The following is a 20,174-nucleotide window of genomic DNA, read 5'->3' on the forward strand; positions in this document are numbered from 1 at the left end:
TATCATAAGGGAGTAGCAGCATATTGGCCTGGCTTGTAGCTAGTTATACTTCTTAGCTCTCCTTCTCCTGCTACCCAGCAATCATAAGCACAGGCATAAGACCGATGTTGGAGATTCCCATACCGAATGGAAGGGCAGCTCAGCCTCCATGTTCACCAGGCTTTGCGCCATCTGCTAAATTCATGATTCCATCAATATTATCCACAGGAACGAGTGATGGATACCAATCTAATTGTGCCTACATTCATAATTTATAAATATTTAGTGTGTATATTCATTATTTATTTGGAGGATAAGATAAGACGTATTACCAAACAACCTAAATTTATAATAATTTTTTTATTTTATTTTGCCAGCTCATGTACAAGAACTGTGTACACATATCCACGTGCTTGGCTATGTACACGTGGCATATGTCTGAGATCCACTTTCTACGGAAGTATGCCACAAATCCCCAGTCTTCGCTTTCTTCAGTTCAATATTGACCGTTGATTTTGTTGAGATGAAAATTGACCTGGCATTTGATTTAGGTTAATAATAAATAAATGGAATTCATCAAGACACGGGTTCCGCTTTCGGAATTTAATATGATTTTGTGTACAGTGCACCACATGGGATGTTTCAAAAGGTTTATCCATCCATCATGAAAGCGGAAGACAGTTGACCGATTCCAGAGGATAGAGCTGGTCACTAGATTCTCGGCTATAAGTTGTAGCCTAATAAAAATTATTTATTAATTTAATTTTAGATTAAATTTAATATTAGAAATAAGATAATTAAAAATTATAATATATATATATATATAAATTATAAAAAAGAGATATAATTAAATAAATATAAAAAATTAATGAAACAAAAAATTTTCATATTTAACTCAAAATTATTTATAATAATACTAAGAATTAGGGATTTAATGATCACTCTCCAATATAAATACATTTAATTTATCATTAAATCCCATTCCATATCATCCATATCATTTTACTTTAACAAAGTAGGACTCATTTCTCATGCTAGGTTACCATTAAATCATATGTCACAACAACCATGTAAATCCATATAAAAGGCAGTTTTTACTTTACCTAATTTGAGCTCCCAATCTTCTCCTCTCCCCGCCCTCACAGCACCGTTGCTGTGAAGACCCACAACAGACGACACCACCTGCAATGGTGAATTTGCAACTATGCAAGACCCAACACTGGGGGAGCAATCTGACTGTGAGGGGTTGCCTTGCCGGCGTCGCCGTTGTAAGATGCAGTCCACTTGACGAGTCACCACCGCCACACCAAAGCTCCACCCTCCGGTAATGCTCGATTTTCAGGAAAATCGGGTAAGTAAATCCTAAATCATGCCCTCATCCTTGGGTGGTTTCTCCTCTTATTTTGGAACGGGTCAAGCGTTGGGTTTTTTCTTCTTCATTTTCTTTGATCTTCTGGGTTAAAAGTTCCAATTTCAGAATCCCGAGTGTTTGCTTTTGAAAGGGGTATCTCTGATTTTTTTTTGAAAATGTTTTGATATTTTAATGTGATTGGAAAGAAAAAGAGTATGTTTGAAAATTTTTCTGTAACCTAACCGAGTGGATCGAGTCTTACCGATTCCGTGCCGAGTTTGTGCATTATATTGTATCTGGTATCGGCAGGTGTCGAGAGGCGGATACGACTCAGCCGAGTTGCCGATACTTTGAACCCTGAGTGGCCTCACCAAATCCACATTACCACCCAGACATATCATAACTGTACTGTAAGAGCCCGTCCCTCACTGCTAATTAAGCATTCTTCTCTGCTATCCCCTCTCCAAAGGCGCTCTCATGGCGGACAACCATGATATCAGACAAGAGAGCATTGCCGATCTGTACAAGGCTTTGATGAAGAAAGACTACGAGAATGTGGCTAAAGTCTGCCATAAACTTCCAGAAGGGCCGTTGCAGAGAATCAGTCTTCACAACGACACAGTTCTCCACGTGGCCGCTCACGCCGCACAAAGCGATGTGGTACTCGACTTGCTGAATATGTTGCCTAAAGATCTCAACCGTCCACTCGCTGATATAAAAAACAACGACGGCAACACTATTCTCCACGAAGCAGCCACCAGCCATGGCATGATCGATGTAACAGAGGAGCTGTTGAGGAGAGATGCGGGCTTGTTAATTGCGGGCAACAACTTGGGAGAGAAGCCTATTTTTTGTGCAGCCCGCTATGGTCAAACTTCAATGTTCGACTTTCTGGCTTGGAAAATGGGACTAGGGCAACAAAATCCAGAAGATTGTAAAGCTCATTTGCAGAGGAATGATGGAACAACAGTTCTTCATATTTCCATCGCCACTGAGTGTTTTCGTGAGTTACATACTCTGCTTTTAATTCGTCTCCAAGTGCTCCTGCTCCATTTCTATTTCTACAGTATACCTGAACGTAGGACCAAAAAAAAAATAAAATCTATTATCCCATTCTATACCCAAAAGTGTATTCTATGTCAAAAATAGCAAGCCACTTAAAAGCTCAAGCTTTTATGAATATATATATTAGACTACTAATTTAATATTCTTGTTCCTCGTTTTATCTCTATAAAATTGATATGAAACAGATTTAGCCTTGTTCATTGCCAAGCGCTACCCATTCTTAATTGAAGAAAGGGATCAATCCTCAATCACTGCTCTTCAATATCTCGCATGCAATCCAACAGCATTTCGAAGGGGGAAAAGACAAATAAGACGAGGTTTCATAGAACAACTCAGCAAATCAAAAATTGAAGCGAGACGAGGATCCATGGGAGAAGTATTTATGGGGTCTCTCATCTTATTATGTATAGTACCTTTAACTCCTTTATCATCATCATCATCTATTCTTCATTTAGTCAATTATTCTTCTTAGCATTTTTATTTAAAAGTCAAAATTTTGTTGAAATTGGGTATGTGGTTATTGTTGTTTTGGAATGCTAGATATGCTTTTATGTATTCTCTCTTTTTGAAAAAATTAGTTTAGAGTCGAGTTAACTAGCTAACAATCTTACAAAATGCAGTGCATTTTTTTGTCATTAGTTTACATTGCTTTATAAAACAAACATATGAACAAATGTGTTAGATTGCATATAACTACTTAGAGAGAGGTGAATTGATAGTTAAAAAAATTAATTTTAATTTAAATATTCAATGAACAAAAAGTGTTAGGTGATTTATGTATATAGACACACACATACTCTCCAAGCTTTTTCATTGAAGTAAAACCATGGATCTAGTCTATTGTATAGAAAATTTAATGAATTATCTACTTAATTTTTGTTTTATATATTTTTAAAAGTCTATAGGTTAATTTATAACTCAATTTAATTGACTTATATGGTTTTGACTTCAAAGAAATTCCTAATTTTGATAATGTTCCAAACTAAATTTTACTAGAATCACAAATTGACTTGTACATATATTGTTGTAGAAAAAAATAGGAGAAACATATAAAATAATATATGATGTACATTCAAGATTTCAAGTCTATCTAACTCAATTGGACCCATTTTAATTGCTTTAACACATAGCAGTAATGTTTAATAGGACCCATGATGTAAGCTACATATGTAGTAGAATGGAATTGATTAAGTCATATTCCATGTCTCTAAAGACTTGTGTTGTGAAATGGGGGCTTTGATGGATATAACTGTTTTCTTCCCAATTTTTCTCTAACTAAACATATTTGTTATCGATTGGACTCATTTTAATTGCTTTAACACATAACAGTAATGTTTAATAGGACCCACGATGTAAGCTGGATATGTAGTAGAATGGAATTGAGTAAATCATATTCCATGTCCCTAAAGATTTGTATTGTGAAATGGGTGCTTTGATGGATATAATTGTTTTCTTGTCAATTTTTCTCTAACTAAACATATATTTGTTCTCATGGATTTTGTTTCTTAGTCTATATATATATATATATATGTTCATTAACTATTTATTTCTTTTTTGTTACATATTTTTACTATTTTTTTCCTTATGAATTATGGCGTAAACATCTCACAAACAAAGTTCTATTTCAGATAAGCTACTATTGAACCCAAGAAGAAGCATGATAAGAGATGAAAGGTGAGATATGGAAAGTTTTGATACATACCTTGGATATTTAATTTATTTTGATGGTTAGTACTTTTGAAAGCTCTTGCATAAGAAATTTAAAATATAATTAGTTAAAGGAGAAAAAACAAACTTCGACTACTTCTCATTATAGTTTGTAATTGAAAATTATTAATAGGTTTTGCAAATTGCTTCTTGAATATACAAAGACATGAATTCTTTCTCAAACATACAAAAATTCCTAATTTAGCATGTATTTAGACCATTCCATAGGCTTGATGTTCAACCCAAGTCTACTATATACTAGGCCCACAATGGCTCTAACGCTTATTGTTCAACCCAAATGTAATACTAGGCCCAAAAATGCTTTAACTGTTCTTTGACTTCAAGATTCATAAAAGGAAATTTCTAGAGTCTTAATTTATCATCATATCAAACATTGAACTTGAATAATTGATGTGTATAAATGAATTTAAATTATTGAACAAAAAAAATGACTTAATTATGTAAAGGAATTAGACGTAGATACAACTAAATGATAAAATTTTAAGAAAGAATAGATATAGAATTAGGTTTTAGATTGATTGTTATCAATCTACTAGTTAAAATTTTAAGATAGAGAATAGGTACTTTATAACCTTGAGGGGTAGCTCAGTTGGTCCGGCTTTGGGTTTGCTCCCCAATGGTCACCAGTTCGAGTCCCCTCAGGGCCACTGGAGGTTTACCCGATCGTTAACTTCAGAGCCCCGTGGGATTGGTCGAGGAGCATGTAAGTTGACTCAGACATCCACGGTTATAAAAAAAAAGGTACCTTATGCCTAACTCATAATATGAGTTGTTGATATATATGATAAAATTATATAAAAGAATGAAAATAAGTTACAAAAAATGAGACATTAATACAAAGTCAATATATAGACAAAAGTAATCATTTTTTTCCATGTGAATATTTTTTATTGGACCAATTTTTAATAACTTCTAAAAGGTTGTTAGAAAAAATTAAAAATAAAAAGGAAAAGTCTTCTTTATGGATCTTAACCCACTAATTGAAAGTTGTTTTTGTGGTATTCTATTGGTATAATATTAATGAAAATGTGCACAAACATGTTTAGATTCATATTTAGAATAAACTATACATTAGACTTTAATATCATAGAATACTCGGATATTTAATTACAACAAATTTTAGTATTTCGGTAAATTAAGTATATTTAGTACTAGCTTGTTTCCATGTTTCATATGATATTAGATTGTTTACTTGTAAATCTAGTATTTATATGCTTAGTATTTTAATAGTTAAATTTTAGATTTATAAAATATTATCCATATCATAAAACCACTTTCTATCAAATAGTGTTCAGTATTATATAAAGTAATCCTCAATGTCTTACATCACTAAAACAGATATTCACTTGAAGAACTTGTCACGCTTTTGGTAAAAAAAGATACTTCATGGGATGCTAGTATTAATTCTCAAGCAATAAGCCTAAGTGAGAGTAAGAAGGAGCCCGAAATAAAAGAACATTCCTCCAAATTATCCCAAATAAAGGAAGGACAAAACTCCCAAGAAAGTTCAACTAGCAAATACAAGAAGAGCGATGAAAGTCCATTATTTTTGGCAACAATGTCAGATATTAAACAAATTGTCAAAGCAGTACTCAACTTCCGACCTCAGGCACTTGAGCATACTAATAAGGAGGGAATGAACATATTACATGTGGCAATCCTTTACCGTCATATTGATATTTTTGATATGGTGATAAAGTTTGAAGTGCTTGCAAGAAGGCTATTATCAGCTACTGATAATGAAGGGAACTCCATACTACATATGGTTAGCCAAAAAAGAAAAAGTCAAGCTAGTGAAAAGATGCAAAGCCCTGCACTTCAGCTACGAGAAGAGTTGCTTTTGTTTGAGGTGCGCTTCTACTCACTCATTAGTCATAAATATAGACATTGTTCATATTAAAGGGTGCAAATAAGGTTGTTTTGATCAATTTTTGAGTAAAAAAGTGAATCAAATTGATATAGTTGGTTTTATATATGATAGAAACGAAGCTAACCAAATTTGAAGTGAAAAACCAAATCAAACCAAGCCTTTTAAGGTCGATTTGGTTCGGTTTTTGTGGATTGATTTTGACCCAACTTAATGACCTTCTTTAGTCCTTAGCCTAATTATATATTTATGTTTGTTTTTAGCCTAAAACCCATTAATTTGAGTTTATATTTAGTCCTTAAGTATAATTTTCTTTTTGAAATAAATTGAAACCAATTTGGATTTAATGTTAAAAATATATTGAGTGCATTTAGAATTAATTTGACCATAATATAAAAACAATGAATCATTTTAATAGAATCCAATATAAAAAAACTTGTTAAATATCAAACAATTATATATAAGTTTTACAATATTGGTTTGGTTTGATTTTTATCGGTTAAGAGACATGAAAATTGAAAACCAAACCAATATGATCAATTTTGGTTCGTTTGGATTGGTTTGTCGGTTTTCTTTTTTTTTTTTACTTACTCCCTTAGTTCACATGCATTCACTTAGGTCAAGCCATTTGATTCTTCGTCTTCATTACCAAAAAGAGTAAGTTATTAGCTAGGTAATAGATGAGAAATATGCATTAAATTTGAAAAATGCTAAGTTACTAAATGGGTATCACACCTAATTTTAAATTTAAGCCATTATTGTGTAGAGCAAAATATAAATTGTAAAATAAAAATGCTAAAAGATGAGATTTAGATATAGAGAAATAAAATCAAATTAAGTATAAAAAAAAATATAATCTAAGCATAATTAATAAGTAGAACTTTATTAGAAGTATAAACAGATATCATTTTTCTCATATATCAGTTTTTTTGTTGGCTATCACTTTTTTATATGGTATGAATAGCAGTTTCCCTATCATAGAATGATCTATTAACTTATCATTGTAGTCTTTTTTACACTGACACAAGGCTGAGTAAATGCACAGTAATGAGATTCAAATTCAAGATTTCTCATATGCCAAGATACCTATTAAAAGCTACTAGTTGACCATAAGCTTAAGTTGTTGGATAAATAACGATATCAAGCTACTAAGATTAAAACTTAAAAGTTAATGAATAATTGGCTTGAGTCACCATGTTTAATTTATTTAAGTATGGGTATAGATGAAGGGATTACAAACAGAAAAAATGCTTGCATGCATTTCAAGAATAACGACTCATGATTGTTGTTGAACTACCAATTTTTCTAAAAGCCTAAGCTTATAGGATTGAGTCCAACGATGTATATCATGCTTCCTTAGGCCTTATACCCTCACATAGAGAGACAGACTAAATTTGGGAAATGCAAGTTATGGAGAGACAAACTAAATTTGGGAAATGCAAATTGTGGACAGGGGGTTGAACCCGGGACTTCCCACCAATATCATGTTAAATAACCAATTTTCCTAAAAGCTTAAACTTACAATATTTGAGCCCAACAATGTATATCATGTTTCCTTAACAATTGTATTGTATGTGTGGGAGCAGAAAGTGAAGTCGGCCTGTAAGATGCATTTCTCCAATCCTCTCAACAAAGACCAGCAGACTGCGGAAGAATTATTTGCTGCTAAAAATGAGAAACTCCATCAAGAAGCCAAGGAATGGCTAATGCGTACCACCGAGAATTGCACCATTCTTTCCGTTTTCATAGCCACTGTTGCCTTTGCAGCAGCCTACACGGTACCAGGAGGTCCTGATCAAAGCACCGGTATTCCAATCCTTAACTCTAAACCCTTCTTTGTGGTTTTCATTTTAGCTGATGTGATCTCCCTCACTATGGCTTTGACATCTGTGGGTATATTTCTCTCCATCCTTACATCCTCATTTCCATTAGAAGACTTCAAGAGATATCTTTTTAAAAAGCTGATACAGGGAATTATATGTCTGGTCCTCTCGGTCTCAATGATGGCAGTGGCGTTTGGAGCAACAATCGTCCTGATGATGACACATAGTCCAAAAAATGTTGTTTGGGATGTGGTTGCATTCCTTCCGGTCCCTATTTTTTTTCTTTCATATTCACCTCTACGTTCAGTAGTGCTGGGACCTTGTCGAGAATGGTTCGGAAGTTTTGTTCAAAACTTCCTCATAGTTGTTGCCATTCTGGTTGTAATATTCCTCCTTGTCCTCTTTTTTCTTCTCTTTGGAGCTTTTGATGGACTGCGCTGGACCTTTAGAAAGGTTTGTGAGCTTATATGTAAACCTGTTCATTGGATATCCGGGAAGAAATCCGAGCCCAAATCCGATACCCAATCTCCTCAGCCAACCACTCAAGTATGAAAAAAGAAACAGAATCTCGCTTCAGAACTCTTTTCAGAGCACTTTTTCTATTTCCAAGTAGTAACAGAACATGTTTGTGTATTGATAATTAGCATATTGAGAATGTAGTTTTAGTTGTACTACTAAGTTGGTGGAATCAAATTTCCACAACACTGAGATCTCTGTACCGTGCTAGAGGAAAATCACTTCTATGCAGAGAATCATTGTATCATAAGGGAAGAGCGGATTTATGATCAGGTTTTCCTAATCCTCATCGTTATCTGATTAATATAATATTTGGTTTATTATTATTAATGATTGAAATTTAAGCCTATCAATTACTTTCTATTGATTGCATCCCATTAATATTCTTTTGAATGATGAACACCCAGCACATTGGACTGGATTGTAGCTGGTTATACCCATTAGACATTTCTCTGCAGATGCTGCCGCCTCAGCAACCCCTCCTCACTCTTTGGTCTCCATTTTCCTTCACCAAACTCAAACGATTCAGTTGCAGCAGCTTCAACAAATTCAGTTCCTATTTAACCAGTTTGTAATTCAAAATTTGTTTTATCTTTTCTTTGTATATAGGCATTTTTACGTCTAACAAATTGCATAGCTCTTGTATATATATACCGATCCCGCACAGCAAATTAAGTCAATGAAGTGATTATTCAAATCATACAACCTCGTGAGGAGAATGTCCAAACTTAAAAGGAAGGGCAGCTCAGCTCCTACGTTCACAGGCTCTGCACCATTCTATTTCAATTTGCTGCTTTACGAGCCATCTACTAAATTCATGACTCCACCAATCACCAATATTATCCACACGATGAATAGAGTTTGGCCGTTGCATTTAATCTGCTAATTTAGGTGAGTTGAACGTTTTATAATGCACATGATTCGTAAGATCCTTTTTCCAAATCCCGACTTCATTTGTGATATCATGAGCCAACCATTTTGCTCTTTCTATTCCTCATTTAACTCCCCGATTCCACCCGACTACCGTTGTTCATCTTCTCGCCCAACCTAATGCAAATGGAGAAGTCAGAGCTTTAAATTTGAATATGCAGATCTCCATGTAAAGAAAAGAAGAGATGTTTGTCTTTGATTCTTAGGGCTGAAGAAGGTCTATCCATCATCAGTTTGGAAAAGGTTTGGAATATGATTTGAAATAAAGGACCAGTTAAGGATTGTATACGATACCTACGCTAGTGGTGAAGCCCACTGTTGCAATAGGTCTTTGGTAGCAGTACAAGTGAGTTTGCTGCTATAGCACTTGATATATGGCTACATTACAAATGTACACACATTAAAAGGCCATTTGTAGAGTCGGTTCCTCTTATTGCCACAACTATAAGCTTACCATAAAATTTTCACACCAACTTTCCATCTTTCAAGACTTGTAGACACAAATAAAAAAATTTCGCATCTATATATCATCTTTAGTGGAGAATTGTTTTATCCCACTAAAATAAGGTGGCTATAGCTTATAATTCTTGTAGTGATATATGTGTTATTGGAGCACATATTTTGACTAGCTCCAATCACAAGTCCCTTGAGAGAGGTAGCCTTTGAGTCTAAGTAAAATTGTATACTTAATTTTATAATTAGTTATTTTCTATGCATCCTATTAGACCCATGGTCCCTACATCTACAGGATTTTTATATGAGACTCTATAAATGGTTTTTCATATCAATTATGCGTTTCTTGGTGTGATTGCTTGATAATTCTCATTCCCAGATATTTGGATTGATTAAAAAAAATAATAAGAGTTGTGAAAAATAGAATTAATTTTTAACTTAAATAACCGTAGCTAAACACTCCCTCTACATAGTCTCACAAATGAAGATAAACAAACTTTCATATAAGTAGACTATTAAATGGATAATACGAGTTTGTCCACAACCCATGTAACATAATAGTCATAGGGGGCTGCATCATATAAAGCAAGTGAAAAGATAAATGGTTGCAATGAAATCTCTATCTTCAATTTTTTTTTAGTTCTAACTCCAAATACCTACTCAAGCAAACAAAAAAATATCATTAATTTATATAAACTTCATTGTTTACTTAAAATATAACAAACAATATCAATAAGAGTTTTTGTATGGATGAGAACTATTACTTACTATAAATTATAGTTTTTAATAAATGGAGAATGGGATATCCATAGTGCATCAAGTCCTGATAATGTTTAATCTTTATGGATTAAAAATGCAAGATGAATCTTAATATATAGAAGCTTATAGAAGTAGAAAGTTGGGGGAATATAATAATGCCTGAAGTACAAGCATATCAGCCTTGTCTATTTTATGAGTAGCTTTTTCAATGAATTGATTCAAGAAGAAAGATAACATTTTACTTTGTTTCTGTTATCATATAAATAATTTATGAGCCCCGGCAGTGCACATGTTCTCAATATCCACAAAAATAATAAATAAAGATATATTATTTGACTTTTTATGAAAAAAAAAGTAAATTTACATTCACTTGAAGCCTGTAGACGAACTCTCCTAGGTATATAATTTAATGCTGTGTTATGTTAAAACTAGAGATAAATCTAAGTGTATGTTATTACATAATATAAATGTTAGAAAACTATTGTACTTTTTGTATGGTCTAGATTTTTATCAATATTTCTAATTTTGCAAAAGTAAGTATATATATATATATATATGTCTTGTTTCAAAATTTCTTGAATTTGTAAAAGATAAAGTTATAAGAATATATAATCATTCTTGAAGGACAACTTTTTCAGTAGGCAACTTTGCTCTTTGCTCTTTGCTCTTTGATGGCAGGCTTCAATTTTCCATACTAATAAAAAATGTGACAACTTTAACTTTATTTGTCTTATGAAATAGGTAAAGAACAAACAAAAGATAAACCTTATGAAGTAGGTAAAGAATAAAAGAATAACTTTGTCAGACTTATGAAACAGGTAAAGAATCATACAGATAATGCAAATGCTATTAATTAAATTTGTTAATCTTGTCCTAATGTACACATTTTTCAAAGCCAAAATGTTCACTTAGCCCACAGAGAAAATTGATTCACTTGGGCATGATCTAAATTTTTATTTATATCATTTTCAATATAATATCTACAAAGGGCAAATATAATTTTTTTTTTTTTTTTTTAATTTTTCAAAGCATGTTCATACGAATAATCTAAAACCATTAAAAGTCCAGCATGAAAATTGACATGATACAAGTTTATAAAAGCAGAAGCAGAATGTTCTGGAGTCCAGTTCCCTACCACATAGCCTTTATTTCTTTGCAAACTGTTTTGAGAACTTCTCGAAAGCACTTTTATTTTTTTTGGAAAAACAAAAATGTAATAAATAATAATAATAAATTTTAAAAAGCAAGCTTCAAAAAAGGTGACACACATGGCTTTTAGCAAGTAAGGAATTTTTCTTCTTTTTGTAGCATTAGGAATTGGATAAATATGATGAGATATTCACATTTATCATAGCCATAAATTAATACTGTGGCATTATGACTGTGGGCACACTCAAATGATATGAAATGGATTTTGCTGTGGCCTCACCAGATCCATATAACAACTACTGTAAGAAGTAAGAACCCATCCCTCACTGCTAATAAAGCCTTCCGCTCCGCTCCGCTCTCCCTTCTCCAAAGACTCTCCCATGGCTGCTACCAATGATTCCGAACAAAAGGAACGCATTGCTAAATTGTACAAAGCTTTGAGGAAAAAAGACAACGAGCATGTGGCTGAAGTCTGCCATGAACTTCCAGAAGGCCCGTTGCAGAGAATCAGTATTTACAACGACACAGTCCTCCACATGGCCACTCACTCCAAACAAAAAGATCTGGTACTCAAATTACTAAACATGTTGCCTGCAGACCGTCAACTTTCCGATATTAAAAACAACGACGGCAACACTATACTCCACGAAGTAGCCACCAGCGATGCCATGAAAGATGTGGCGGAGGAGCTGTTGACGAGAGATTCTGACTTGCTAATTGCGTCCAATGACTCAGGAGAGACGCCTATATTTTGTGCAGCCCGCTATGGCCAAACTGAAATGTTTAAGTTTCTGGCTGGGAAAATGGGGCTAACGAAAGAAGGTCCAGAAGATTATAAACCCTATTTGCGGAGAAAAGATGGAACAACAGTTCTCCAAATTTCCATCGCCACTGAGTGTTTTGGTGAGTTATATATTCTGCTCTTAGTTCATCTCCAAGTACTGCTAGTCCATTTCTATTTCTAACGTGTCTCTTTCTCAAGCGCCACGAATTAAGTTTTTCGATGCTGAATGGCTTAAGTTGTTAAAGCCCTTGGAGAACTTTTTCAGCTAAAAGTTGAAGTATTTGAATATAAAATATGACTTTAAAATATTTGAATATATATACATGCAAGACGTGATAAAATAGGAGGAAAATAGAAAATATGTTCCTTGGAATTGATTGATTTTTTTGAATTTTAAATCATTTTTGTTGTATCTAATCTTTAAGATAAATCAAACAAAACAATTTAAATTCTTTTTATTTTTACATTTTTTCCTTTTCCTACAAATTTTTTACAATCAAAGCAGTGCTTTCCATAGTGTTTTGTAATAAAAATAAATACTGAAATTTAAAAGATTGATTTCATATCCTAATTAAAGCCTTATCTGACATAAGCTAAAAGCTTTAGCTTCTAAAAAATATAGAAAGAGTTTCTTAAAAATTGATTTGTTAATGCCACATTTAAATGAAGTTATATTGTATTCATGGAAAAACTTTTTTTATTAAATAAATATTAAATTCGCAAAGCCTTTTTGGTTAAAAGTTTCTAAATTGTAACTCCCCCGCCGCCCCCGGCGTCCCCAAAAATATATGTATATAAAGAAAATTCATTATACACCCAAAAGTGTATCCTATGACAAAAATAAAACTTAAGCTTTCAAAATATACACTTTATAAATTATTTATAGTAATTTTAATTTAAGCTTTCACTTTATATATTATTTATAGTAATTTTAATTTTGATATAAATATTGCAAAAAGTGTACTAAACTACTAATTTAATATTTATGTTTTTCATTTTATCTTTGCAAAATTGATGTGAAACAGATTTAGCCTCATTAATTGCCGAGAACTATCCATACTTAATTAAAGAAAGGGATCAATCCTCAATGACTGCTTTTCAATATCTCGCATGCAATCCAACTGCATTTCGAAAGAGGAAAATACAAAGACGAGGGTTCATAGAGCAACTCAACAAATCAAAAACTCGAATGAAACAAAGCTCTATGCTACAAGAATTTGTAAAATTTTCCATGGAAATTCTCATGGAATTATGTATGGTACATTTAACTCTTTCTTCATCATCATTTATTCTTCATTTACTCAATTACTCTCATTTGCATTTTTATTTAAAAGGCAAAATTTTGTTGAAATTGGGTATATGGTTAATATAGTTTTGTAATGCTAAATTTTGTTGAATTTTTCAGTGCATTTTTTCATAATTAGTTTACAATGCTTTTTGAAAATAACATATGTACAAATGTCTTATTGCATGAGACTACTTAGCGAGAGGTGAATGGATAGTTCAAACAAGATTAATTTTAGATTAAATATTCAACAAGATCAAAAAATAAAATACAAAAGGTGGTAGATAAACAGATGATATATATGGGAACTCCGTACAAACTCTCATTCAAGCAAAACCATGTATCTAGTCTATTGTATAGAAAATTTCATGAATCTTTTACTCATATTAAATGCAACTTTCTTCAAGGGACTTGCTTTACCCAAACGCTTATGCTATTCTCTAGTGATTTTTATATCAACTCATCAACTTTAGGCTACAAAAGTATATATTGCTTCTTTCATCATAAACTGGTCCAGTGGACTATTCATGTGATATATATGAAACACTCTTTGATTATGCTACTTTATGTTTTATATATTTTTAAAAGTCCATAGGTTAATTAATAACTCAATTCAATTGACTTATATGATTTTGACTTTAAAGAAATTCATAATTTTGATAATGTTCTAAACTATATTTTACTAGAGTCAGAAACAGACTTCTATGTATATTGTTATGGAACAAAAGAGGAGAAATATGTAAAACAATGTATGATATACATTCAAGATTTCAAGCCTATCTAACCCAATTGAACCCAATTTAATTGCTTTAACACATAGCAGTAATGTTTATTCTCCATAAATAGAATAGGACCCATGATGTTAGCAAGATGTGTAGTAGAAAGGAATTGAGCAAGTCATATTCAATGTCCCTGATTTGTTGACTTGAGTTGTGAAATGGGGGCTTTTATGGATATAACTGTTTTCTTCTCAATTTTCCTCTCTCTAACAAAATATGGATTTTGTTTCTTAGTCTATCTAATAAAATTTGATATATATATATATATATATATATATATATTTTCATTTTCATTCACCAATAATTGCTTACTTTGATTTCTTATAATTAATAACTATTTATTTCTTTTTCTATTACATATTTTTATTATTTTTTTTCTCTTACTAATTGTGGCATAAACATCTCACAAACAAAGTTTCATTTCAGATGAGGAAACCTTCAAAAGAGATGTGACGAAAAATAAAAGGTGAGAGTAGGAATGTTTTGGTACGCACCTTGGATATCAACTTATTTTAATAGTTAATACTTTTAAAAGTTTTTACATAAGAAATTTAAAACATAATTAGTTAAAGGAGAAAAAACAAACGCGAACTGCTTCTCACTATAATTTTACTTGAGAATTGTTAATAGGTTTTTGAAATTGCTTCTCAAATATGCAAGGATACGAATTCTTTCTCAAACATACAAAAATTCTTGATTTAACATATATTTAGACCATCCCAAAGAATAGATGTTCAACCCAAGTGTATAATATACTAGGCCCACGAAGGCTCTAATGCGCAATGTTCAACCCAAGTGTAATTCTAGGCTCAAAAAAGAAAATTCTAGTGTTTCAATTTATTATCATATCAAACTTTGAATTTGAATTCTTGATATGTATATATAAATTTGAACTATTGAACAAAAATAGAAAAAATGACTTAATTATGAAAAGAAACATGACCTAGATAAAAATTAAAAAAAAAATTACAACATTTTAAGAAAGAATAGGAAGAGAATTAGGTTTTACATTGATTGTCATCAATTTACTATTTAAACTTTTAAGAAAGTACAGAATAGGAACCTTAAGCCTAACTCATGATATGAGTTGTTGATATATGTGGTAAAATTATACAAATGAATGATAATAAGGTATAGAAAAATAAGACGTCAATACAAAATCAATATACAAACAAATATAGCCACTTTTGCTATGTGACTATTTCCCATTAGCAATGTCCCAATTTTTAATAACTTTTAAACAATTATTAGAAAAAATTAAAAAGAAAAACGAGAAGTCTTCTTTATGGATCAAGTGACCTACTCATTGGAAGCTATTGTTGTTGCAGTATTCTATTGGTGATATAATATTAACCAAAATATGTATAGGCATGTAAGGACTCATATGTAGAATAAACTATTAGACTTCAATATTATATGATAAATTTCAGTATTTCAATAAATTGAGTATTTAGTATTAGCTTGTTTGAGTGTTTCATATGATATTAGGTTGTTTATTTGTAAATTCAATATTTATATGTTTCAGTATTTCAATAGTTAAATTTTAGATTTATGAAATATGATCTATATTATAAAAGCACTTTTATATTGAATAGTTTTCAATATTACATAAAAGTAATCCTCAATGTCTCATGTTACGGGAAGCAGATTAACACTTATAGCACTCGTCAAGAATTTAGCAAAGCACGACACTTCATGGGATGCTAATATTAATTCTAAAGCAGTGGGTCAAGATGAGAGTAAGGAGCATGAAATAGAAGAACACTTCTCTAAATTGTCCCAAAAAAAGGAAGGACAAAACTCCCAAGAAAGTTTAACTAACAAGGACAAGAAGAGCGATGAAACTCCATTATTTTTGGCAACAATGTCAAACATTGAAGAAATTGTCGACAAAATACTCTACTTCCATCCTCAGGCATTTACACATACAAATAAGGAGGGAATGAATATATTACATGTGGCAATCCTTTATCGTCATATTGATATTTTTGATATGGTGGTAAAGTCTGAAGTACTTGCAAGAAGGTTATTATCAGCTACGGATAACAAAGGAAACTCCGTACTACACATGGTTAGCCAAAAAAGAAAAAGTCAAGCTAGTGAAAAGATGCAAAGCCCTGCACTCCAACTACAAGATGAGTTGCTTTTGTTTGAGGTGCACTTCTACTTACTCATTAACCACAAGCATATACATTGTTCACATGCATTCACTTCGATTGGGCCATTTGAGTCTTGATCAGTCTTTATTACCAAAAAGAATAAGTTATTAGCTAGGTAATTGATGAGAGATATGTGTCAAGTTAGAAAAATGCTAAGTTACTAAACGATTACCTCAACTAAAAGATGAGACTTAAATATAAAGAAATAAAATCAAATTAAGCATAAGAAAATATAATCTTAGTATAAATAAAGAGAACCTTGTTAGAAGTATAAACAAATAAGATCAATTTTTGTCATATATGGGTTTTTCCTTAGCTATCACTCTTTTTATATGGTATGAAAAGTAGTTTCCTTATCGTAGAATGATGTATTAATTAATTTTTCATTGTAGTCATGCTGGACTGACACAAGGCTCAATAAAAGCATGGGAAAATAAACACATTAATGAGATTCAAATTCAAGACTTCTCGTAAGCCAAGATACCTATTAAAAGCTATCCTAGTAGACCTATAAGTATAAGTTGTTAGAAAAATAATGATATCAAGCTTAAAAGTCACCATGTTTTAATTTAGTCTGCTTATAGATGAATGGATTACAGGAAAAAAAAAAAAGCTTGTGATGGTATGTGTGGGTGCAGAAAGTGAAGTCGGCCTGTAAGATGCATTTGACCAAGCCTCTCAACAAAGATCACCAGACTGCTGAAGAATTATTTGCTGCTTCTAATGAAAATCTCCATAAAGACGCCAAGGAATGGCTAATGGCCACTACTGAGAATTGCACCATTCTTTCTGTTTTCATAGCCACTGTTGCCTTCGCAGCAGCCTACACGGTACCAGGAGGTCCTAATCAAGAAACCGGCATTCCAATCCTTCACTCTAAACCCTTCTTTATGGTTTTCGTTTTAGCTGATGTGATCTCCCTCGCTTTGGCTTTGACATCTGTGGGTATGTTTTTCTCCATCCTTACATCCTCATTTCCTTTAGAAGACTTCAAGATATATCTGTTTAGAAAGCTGAGACAGGGAATTATATGTCTGGTCCTCTCGGTCTCAATGATGGCAGTGGCGTTTGGAGCAACAATCGTCCTGATAATGACACATAGTCCAAAAAATGTTGTCTGGGATGTGGTTGCATTCCTTCCTGTCCCCATTTTTTTTCTTTCATATTCACCTCTACGTTCAGCAGTGCTGGTACCTTGCAGTGAATGGTTCAAAAGTTTTGTTGCAAGTTTCCTCATAGTTGTTGCCATTCTGTTTGTAATATTCCTCCTTGTCGTCTTTTACCTCTCTTTCCTTCCGTTTGCCCTCGCTTTCTTTTCGTTTGCCATGGTGATTGTAACATTCATCGTTCTCCTACTTCTCCCCATTTTTCTTCTCTATGGAGCTTTCGTAGGACTGCGCTGGACCGTGAGAAAGGCTCCTGAGTTTTTATGTAAACCTGCTCATTGGATATCTGGGAATAAATCCCAGCCCAAATCCGATACCCAATCTCCTCAGCCAACTACTTCTGCTCCTCTTACCGATCAAGTTTGAAAAAAGAAACAGAATCTCGCTTCAGAACTCTTTTCGGAGCACATGCATGGATGAATGATTACTTATCACTGGAATTGTCCTCTACCTTATATATATATTGTTTATGATGACTCATTATTATTATTATTATTTATGGTTGGAATTTAAGCCTATCTAAATTATATTTTTATTGTTTGCATGTTAAATTAATATTTATTCAAGATAGTTTGATGATTGGGAGTTAAAAGAGGAGGCCTTTGAGTTAAAAATTCAAAAACATTCGGTTTGGTATGATATAGAGAATAAAATGACCTGATAGATCAATTTCAAGAAATGGAAAGGTTTCTGTTGATTAAATATAAAAACAAAAAACAAAAAAAATAAGAGATTTAGCTTTGATAGCAATTGTGAAACAAAGCTAATTAACTTTAGAGAATCACCCAAGAGAGGATTGAATTGGTTTAATTTATTAAACCTTTTTTTGAAAAATGACAATAAAAGCAACAAAACAAGTAAATAAATAAGTAGTTGAGATGAGAGAGATGCAAACTCTTTTTATAATGATTCGGTAATCTACTTACGTACACTCTCTTCACTCTCTTAACCAAATAAAGGTTTCATTAATCATCAAGACATTAAGGTCAAAGTCTTCAACCTTCTTACACTTTACAATCCTTTCCAATTTTCCACCAACACTCAATAGGTAGAAAGGATTTTAATGTTCACAATCCTAATACAAAAATGGCCCACAATGCAAAATAAAACTAGAATGGAATTCAATGGTGCAATGAAAAGGATTCTTCAAGTTTTGAACTAATGCACTTTAATGAGGAAGTTTTGAAAAAAAGAAAAGGAATGGTAAGCAAATAAATGCAAGTATTCCCTTGTTAATAAATGCATAGACTCCAATTTATAGAAAACAAACATCTAAAACAACAAAGTTGTCTTCCACCAATCAATTTCCAATTCAATCAATTGACTAGTCGTTGACACATTTAATGCACAACTATTAATTATTGCCCTTTTTAAGGTTCAACCAACCCTTGACTAGGCCTTAATCAGACCTTGACCAATTAAGTTAGATGTTCTATCAAAAACACCAAGCTACTAGAGAGAAAGAAGAATTTTTTGGGCAACTCGATCGAACGTCAATCAAAAAAGCCTAATTGGTTGAACTGATTCAAACGATTCAAGGTATCCTTGATTGATTGGGCTAAAAACAACCCAAAATGCTTATGAACTCATTTCTAATCTTTTAATATCTTGACCAATTCATTTTAAAACCTATATAAGACATTTTTGAAAGACTTTAACCTAAGGTTTTGAGGTAAAAATAAAATTCATCAATTTTTAAAAATAAAAACCATTTTAAGTTTAGATGGTGATAAAGTAGAGAATCTTTGAAGGGCATAAAAAAAAGGTTAACCCTAAGTGCAATGACAAAAACCATCTTACAATATTTTCCTAGGCACTTGAGTCTTCATGGTCCAAAACTTCATGCTTTTGAAGTGTTTCCTTAATGCTTGAGCTTTCTTCAAAATTTGTGCTTTTAAACTTGAGCACTTCACTTGACTCAAAACATTAGTAAGCTTAACCTTTGTTTTGTAATTATCAAAACTCAATTAAGAAAATACTTGGGCTAACAAATAATATTAATTAAGGTTAAGTTTCATAAGAAGCTTAATTGGGATTAAATTTTTGTTTAAAATGTACATCTAGATTTAACTGTGATTAAGTTTAACAAAATCACCATAATTTTTCATTGATGCAAATTGTTACTCACCATCATTAACCTTGCTAGATAGATAAAATGTTTCAACTCCTTTTAGGTTATTGTTTACCTCTCTTAGATCTTTTTCATAACTAATAATGAAGAGTAATTAATGGTTATTCTCCAGCTCTTTTTTGTGATAAAAAAAGAGGATAAGATAAAATAAAAAAAGTGTTGAATATTTACATCATTCTTTCTCATGACCAATGATAAAGATTAGAGGAAAGAATAGTGAGGAATTCTTTTACTTTACAGCAAAGCAAAA

The 20,174-nt window shown here is 32.2% G+C and overlaps 2 protein-coding genes across 2 annotated transcripts; both read left to right on the forward strand.

Annotated features, from left to right (window-relative positions):
- Positions 1-968: 968 nt before the first annotated feature.
- Positions 969-8,668, forward strand: LOC132254439 (uncharacterized). Its single transcript, XM_059740049.1, has 6 exons — positions 969-1,330; positions 1,640-2,333; positions 2,581-2,799; positions 4,024-4,069; positions 5,462-5,972; positions 7,577-8,668. The coding sequence occupies exons 2-6, from the start codon at positions 1,808-1,810 to the stop codon at positions 8,363-8,365; spliced, it is 2,091 nt and encodes a 696-aa protein (XP_059596032.1). The 5' UTR covers positions 969-1,330; positions 1,640-1,807; the 3' UTR covers positions 8,366-8,668.
- Positions 8,669-11,851: 3,183 nt separating this feature from the next.
- Positions 11,852-18,288, forward strand: LOC132254440 (uncharacterized). Its single transcript, XM_059740050.1, has 5 exons — positions 11,852-12,523; positions 13,430-13,657; positions 14,895-14,934; positions 16,116-16,623; positions 17,266-18,288. Exons 1-5 carry the CDS (start codon positions 12,001-12,003, stop codon positions 18,157-18,159), a joined length of 2,193 nt encoding a protein of 730 aa, XP_059596033.1. The 5' UTR covers positions 11,852-12,000; the 3' UTR covers positions 18,160-18,288.
- The last annotated feature ends 1,886 nt before the right edge of the window (positions 18,289-20,174 follow it).

The sequence above is a fragment of the Vitis vinifera genome, chromosome 10 (genome assembly GCF_030704535.1).
Source record: "Vitis vinifera cultivar Pinot Noir 40024 chromosome 10, ASM3070453v1".
NCBI classification, from domain to species: Eukaryota; Viridiplantae; Streptophyta; class Magnoliopsida; order Vitales; family Vitaceae; genus Vitis; species Vitis vinifera.